Source organism: Colossoma macropomum, unplaced genomic scaffold (genome assembly GCF_904425465.1).
Source record: "Colossoma macropomum unplaced genomic scaffold, Colossoma_macropomum, whole genome shotgun sequence".
NCBI classification, from domain to species: Eukaryota; Metazoa; Chordata; class Actinopteri; order Characiformes; family Serrasalmidae; genus Colossoma; species Colossoma macropomum.
Window position 1 is genome coordinate 33,618,443 of NW_023494786.1, and position 6,345 is coordinate 33,624,787.

The 6,345-nt window shown below is 47.2% G+C and overlaps 1 protein-coding gene across 1 annotated transcript in view; it reads right to left on the minus strand.

Annotated features, from left to right (window-relative positions):
- Positions 1-3,629: 3,629 nt before the first annotated feature.
- efna2a (ephrin-A2a) overlaps positions 3,630-6,345 on the minus strand; it is a 142,712-nt gene continuing 139,996 nt past the window's right edge. Inside the window, exons 3-4 of the mRNA XM_036565412.1 lie at positions 5,671-5,736; positions 3,630-4,458 (exon numbers count right to left, since the gene is read on the minus strand). Coding sequence (XP_036421305.1) covers positions 4,337-4,458; positions 5,671-5,736 — 188 coding nt within the window. The 3' untranslated portion in view covers positions 3,630-4,336. The remainder of the gene's footprint in view (positions 4,459-5,670; positions 5,737-6,345) is intronic.

Genomic DNA, 6,345 nt, shown 5'->3' on the forward strand with positions numbered 1-6,345 from the left:
AGGGTCCATGGGGGCTCCTGACCACTGAAGAACAGGGTAAAAGGGGGCTAACAAAGTATGCAGAGAAACAGATGGACTACAGTCTGTAATTGTAGAACTACAGAGTTAAACGATATGGTCAGTGGAGCTGATTAAATGGACAAAGGACGTGGACTAAATGAAAGTGGCTGGTCACACAGTGGCTGTGTGTAGAGCTCAGTACTGATGTTAAGGTGTTGAAACCACTAGGGGGCAGCAAAGACCCCTTGGAGAACAGAGATGATCATCAGGCATCTCTGTTTTTATTTCACCTCTGTTTCTCTATTTCTCTCTCTCTCTCCCCTGTTTCTGTATCTCTCTCACTCTCCCCCCCCCCTCTGTTTCTCTATTTCTCTCTCTCTCCCGTTTCTGTATCTCTCTCTCCCCATCTGTTTCTCTTTCTTTCTCTCTTTGAATCTCTATCTTCCATTCTTCTCTCTCCGTCTCTACCTCTCATTCTTCTTTCTCTCTCCCACTCCCTCTCTCTCTTCCTGTTTCTGTATCTCTCTCTACCTCCCCCTATGTTTCTGTATCTCTCTCCCCTCTGTTTCTCTATCTCTCTTCCCTCTATTTCTGTATCGCTCTCCGTGTCTTTCTCTCTCCCCGTATCTCTGATTCTCTCCCCATCTGTATCTCTCTTCCTCCTCTGTTTCTGTATCCCTCCCTCTTTCCCATTTCTCTCTCTCTCCCTATATTTCTGTATCTCTTTTCTTTCCCCTCTTTCCTGTTTCTTTATCCCCATAAGCAGAGCTGTAGGGTGACTGTAGGCCCTCACAGCAGCTACTCTACGGCCTCAGTCCTGCAGTAAGTGCTGTGATTGTAGTGAAGTCAGGAGAGTCAGACGGAGGAGCAGCTGCTCTCTGATAAAGACGGAGATGCTGAGCCGACTCTGTAAACAGGCTGCGTCCGTCCCACATTCCCATCATGCCCCACAGGATGAAATGTTTTTTCGGGCCCTTGCTGAATGTCAGTCCGCGCTGACCACCTGGACAGATGGTATCTGGAGCGCGTCTTCCTCGGCGGAGGAGGCGGCCTGGTAGCTTTCCTGCCGCATGTATTTTTTATCACAGTCTACACGGCATAAAATATTCACACAGGACCTTCACGTCTCCGGGGCCAGCCAGACCACGATCCCTCATCTCCACCGCTCACACACAGCTGTGATTTACACGGGCCCAAAGGGGAACTCCACCAAGTCTCACAATTTTATGCCTTCTCTCCCATTTCTTATTGAGTTACAGGGTATTGGTTAAAATCGTCCCTCTGAAATGGGACCCTCAAATAAAAAGAGCATCACTTCATTAACAGCTACCAGCGCTGCTCTGTAGGTGACGCTGCCAGACTGCAGTGACAGCAGAGGAGGGTAAAGTTCAGCTCCTCACTGCTGGGCTTTAGTTACATTTAGGGAATCATATGCCTTCAAAGAAGGGGGCAATTATTTATTATCACCCACCCCTAATTCTTCAGTGATATGAAGCTGAAGTCAGATATTCACCAGATTCTTGTTCGAATATTTTCCGTTCCACCTTAAATGGAGCAGCAGTTTCATTTTGGGCCTCAGGCATCACAACTGCTGTTCCGTTTAAGGTGGAACGGGACAACTGCTGTGCCATTTGACCACTGAGTAAAGGAGAAATTCTAAAACACTGGAGTTCCCCTTTAAGGAAAACTGCTCACCCCCTATCCAGGGTCAGAGTGACGCTCCTCCGAAACGTGGTGATTATTAAGTTATACTTACAGAAATCAACATTTCCTCAGTCACTGCCCACAGTCACCGGTCAGATACTGAATTAACTCATGGACTCTGGTCACCTGTGGTTTCAGAAACGCACACACGACTCAGACTGTAGACAAAAAACGTTTTATTTTGTTCTGCATTTCGTCACATTTTTCGCAGTTTGACAGAACAGGCTGTACAAAATATGTCACACAAGAAAAAAAGAGGACACGATCGACTCGGACGGATGTGGACGCGTCATCCCTTCAGCTTCTGAATAGAGCCTGACAGGAGAACAATGAGGAGAGAGCAGAGAGCGAGAAAAGAGAGAGAGAGAGAGAGAGAGAGAGAGAGAGAGAGAGAGAGAGAGAGGGACAGAGAGAGAGAAAAAGGGACAGAGAGAGAGAGGGACAGAGAGACAGAGAGAGAGAGAGAGAGAGAGGGGGGGGGATATGAGAGAGACAGAGGGAGAAGAATGAGAGAGCGAGGAAGAGAGAGAAGAGAGAGGGGAGAAAGAGAAAGACACACAAAGGGGGAGAGAGAGAGAGAGGGAGAAGGAGATGAACAAAGAGAGAAGAATGTAAGAGAGAGGGTCAAGAGACGAAGAGAAGAATGAGAGAGAAAGAAAAAGTGGGAGAGAAAGAGAGAGAGACAGATAGATGGAGATGAATGAGAGAGGGAGATGAATGAGAGAGGGAGTGGGACAGAGAAAGAGAGAAGAATGAGAGAGCGCGAGGGAGAAAGAGAAAGACACAAAGGGAGAGAGAGAGAGAAAGAGAGGGGGAGAGAGAGAGAGAGAGAGAGAGAGAGAGAGAGAGAAAGCGCTGCTGACTCGACCGCTGGTTCGTCAGCGAGGAGCTAACTTTCCCCGTATCACATGAATAATTGATGTTGCTTTTATGCTACAAAAATAACATGAAATAGAATACAAAAAACTCCCCGTCCGTTTTCCCCGCTGCCTCCGGTGCAGTTTCACTACGTCAGTAATGTTCACACTAAACGGAGACCCGTCCCGGGACCCTCGCTCACAGCCGCTCTGCTCCACGTTCTGCCTTTCCTGGCTGTTTCCGTCTCCCAGGGCATCATGGGAAAAGACCCGGGCTGTACGTTTTGGCCCGTACTGATCCAGAAACGCTCACATTTCCGCTCCTGCCGTAGCGCCGCGCTGCCCCGTCACGACTCTCGGGTGACTTTCTGCTGCGGCCGAGGAAAAAACTCCCCCATCAGCTAAATGGGAGGCGACGGGCGAGAGAGTCCGGAGTCCGCAGTGAAGCAGGAAGAGAGTCCGAGACGGTTTTTACCAATAAAAATATATCATCATTGCAGTAAGAAGATCAGTTCGAGTGTCTCTTCTTATTTTCACAGTGTTTCACATGCATGTGAAGAGTCTACCACTATTTTATAGGTGCTGGTTCCCAAATAAGTCAGTCTCTGCTGTTTGCTGATGCAAAGAAAACCGTAAAAATAGTCCTTTGGCGTCATTTGGCGTCATTTATCGCTAGGAAACATTGTGGAATCAAAACATGGCCTTGCTAACAATGTAATCAGGTTTTCTCGCAAAACGTCGTCCGTAGTGAGCGTCTCTCTGAAACGATGGAAAACAAAACCAAACGGCACGTGGAGGAACGCCTCGATTACGCTGACCACGGTTCCCCAACAGCCTCAATCAAGCGTCCTAGCCACAGCTTAGCCGTCCAAAACGTCCAGTTCCTCAGCAGTGGATTGCTCTGGGCTAGTTTAGCAATGTTCAATGGCATAGCTTTGCTAACATTTGCCAGTGTGGCTTTGATCTGGTAGCATTAGCCTGTGTGCTAACATTAGCCTGTGTGCTAGCATTAGCCTGTGTGCTAGCATTAGCCTGTGTGGCACAGCTCTGATAAATGAACTTGTATGGCCTAGCTCTGCTAGCATTAGCCTGTGTGCTAGCATTAGCCTTCCTCAACAGGCTCTGTCAAGTGTCCAAGCTGCTGTTTTGCTGTCCAAAAACGTCTGTGTGCTCAGCAGTCGATTGCTCTGGGCTTGTTTAGCACTGTTCAGTGGCACAGATTTGCTAGCATTAGCCTATGTGGCCTAGCTGCGCTAGAATTAGCCTGTGTGGTGCTGCTCGGGTAGCATTAGCCTCTGTGGCCTGTTGCTAGCATTAGCCTTTGTGCTAGCATTAGTCTGTGTGTCATATCTCTGCTAGCATTAGCCTCTGTGCTAGCATTAGTCTGTGTGCCATATCTCTGCAGGCATTAGCCTGTGTGCTAGCATTAGCCTGTGTGCTAACTGGCTGAGAGTTTGCTTAACTGGTCGATTTTACTATGGAAATTCTTCATTTTGCTGTCCAATGTGACGCCAAATAAAACAGCGCCCCCTGGGGCAGCGAAGGTTGCCCTAGGACACAATAGCAGGCTAGTTAAATTGGGATCTTGGTGCCAGCAACCACAGACCAGTCACCCAACTGGGAATATCCAAGCCAGTCCTGGGATTCAAACTAGTGACCCAGTGGTTGCTGGTTGGCGTCTTCTACCACTGTGCCACCTGCTGCCCCGAGGGCTTCCCTGAGGGTTTGTGGAGGGAGATGTTGGCTGGAGGTCTCGCAGGCTGAAGCTGGAGATCCTACAGGTGGGTTAGCAGCAGCAGAGCCAGCACGGAGGCCAGCAGCACCGCAGCGGCCGTCCGGGCGCCGCGGGCACTCTTATCGGTCAGAAAGGGCTCCGGAGACTCGTAGCCTGAGCCATCTGAAACACAGGAGTAGAGAGAGACAGCACACGGAGAGGAAGAGCTGGGAAACACAGGCACCTTCACTCAAAGCAGCAGGGGAGCACAAACACTGACCTAATTAGAGTTTAATTACTGAGGCTGAGGAGGCGGCTTACATCCCGCTCCTTAACGGCGCTCCGGATTGACTGATGTGGATTAAAAGGGTCTGAATGATGAGTGCCAAAGCTTTTAAAAGGGCCCAGATCACAGAAAACGGAGTTTTGCTGGCTTTTATCAAATAAGAGTTTGACACGCTTTGAACATGTAATGTAATTTCAAACACACTGTTCACTCCCTGAGTCCATCTGTGGGAAAACTAAGCTGCAAAAAAGCCTGTTTTCAATTAATTCATGGTTGTGATGTCACTGTAACATTTACAAATGACCATCCATATAGCAGTCTAGCCCCGCCCATTCAGTCTACAGCAGTTTGGCCCCACCCATTCAGCCTTCAGCAGTTTGGCCCCACCCATTCAGCCTACAGCAGTTTAGCCCCACCCATTTTGATACGTTATTTATTATAAAATTGGGCAGCATCTCAAGATTAGTACTCCAGTCATCTTTTGCAGCTACTTTTGCCATCTCAGCCTCACTTCGGATTTCAGGACTGTGGTCTAGTGAAATGACCATATACAGGGCAGCCAATCCAAACAGAGCTCATTTACATATATCAGTCTTAAAGGCACAGTAACAAAAACAGCCTGTTTAATTCTGTGGGACAAAGAAAGGCTGGGAAATGGTCAGGGATCGTTTTTGGTATATAAAACCACATGAATGTTATGAGTGGACTCAAAACTGTGTGATATGAGCCCATTAAAGTCCATCCTGAGTGATTTTCCTCTGTTGTTCCACTGAACCTGATAGAAGCGCTATTAGACAGAGTGAAGGCCCACAGAGCAAAACGCTGTGAAACAGAACATAAACTGTGTCATTTTCTGAAATCAGGGGTCCCGACAGCGACTCAGCAGCACAGAGGATAAACCCTAAAGGACAAACAGCGCTGGGTCTGAACCTTAGTCCACAGATTTACAGATCATACAGGGTCAGAAAACACATCAAAATCATTACAACAGACTTACAATATAATAATAATAATAATAATAATAATAATAATAATAATAATAATACATTGCTGTCCTCTGAATATTTACACTGGTTTGTATTATGAACGTGTGTGAATAAGTAACTTACTTGCAGGCTTCACATAAACCTTCAGCTTCAAACACGGCTTTCCAGCATGATTCGGATGAGGAGAGGCTGTGAGAGAGAGAGAGAGAGAGAGAGAGAGAGGGAGAGAAAGAGAAAAGGGAAAAAGAGAGAGTAAGAATGATAAAAGAAAAGAGGAAGAGAGAGAAAAGAAAAAGAACGAAAGTGTGCAATAAAAAAGAGTGGAGAAACATTGGAAGGAAGAAAGAGAGGGGGAGTGAGAAAAAAGAGAGAGGGAGAGAGAAAAGAAAAAGAGGACGAGAAAGGAGAGAGAAAGAGTGAGAAAGGAAAAGAGAATAAGGGAAAAGAGAAAGAGGGAGAGAGAAAGGGGAAAGAGACAGGAAGAGAGACAACAGAGAGAACAGACAGAAATACAGAGAGAAAGAGAGAGAAGGGAAAGAGACAGAGAGAGAGAGAGAGAGTGAGAGAGAGAGTGAGAGAGACAGAGAGAGAGAGACAAAGAGATAGAGTGTGAGAGAGACAGAGAGAGAGGGAGAGTGAGAGAGAGAGATACAGAGAGTGAGAGAGAGAGAGAGTTAGAGAGAGAGAGAGAGAGAGAGAGAGAGAGACAGAGAGAGAGAGACAGAGAGATAGAGTGTGAGAGAGACAGAGAGAGAGGGAGAGTGAGAGAGACAGAGAGAGAGAGACAGAGAGATAGAG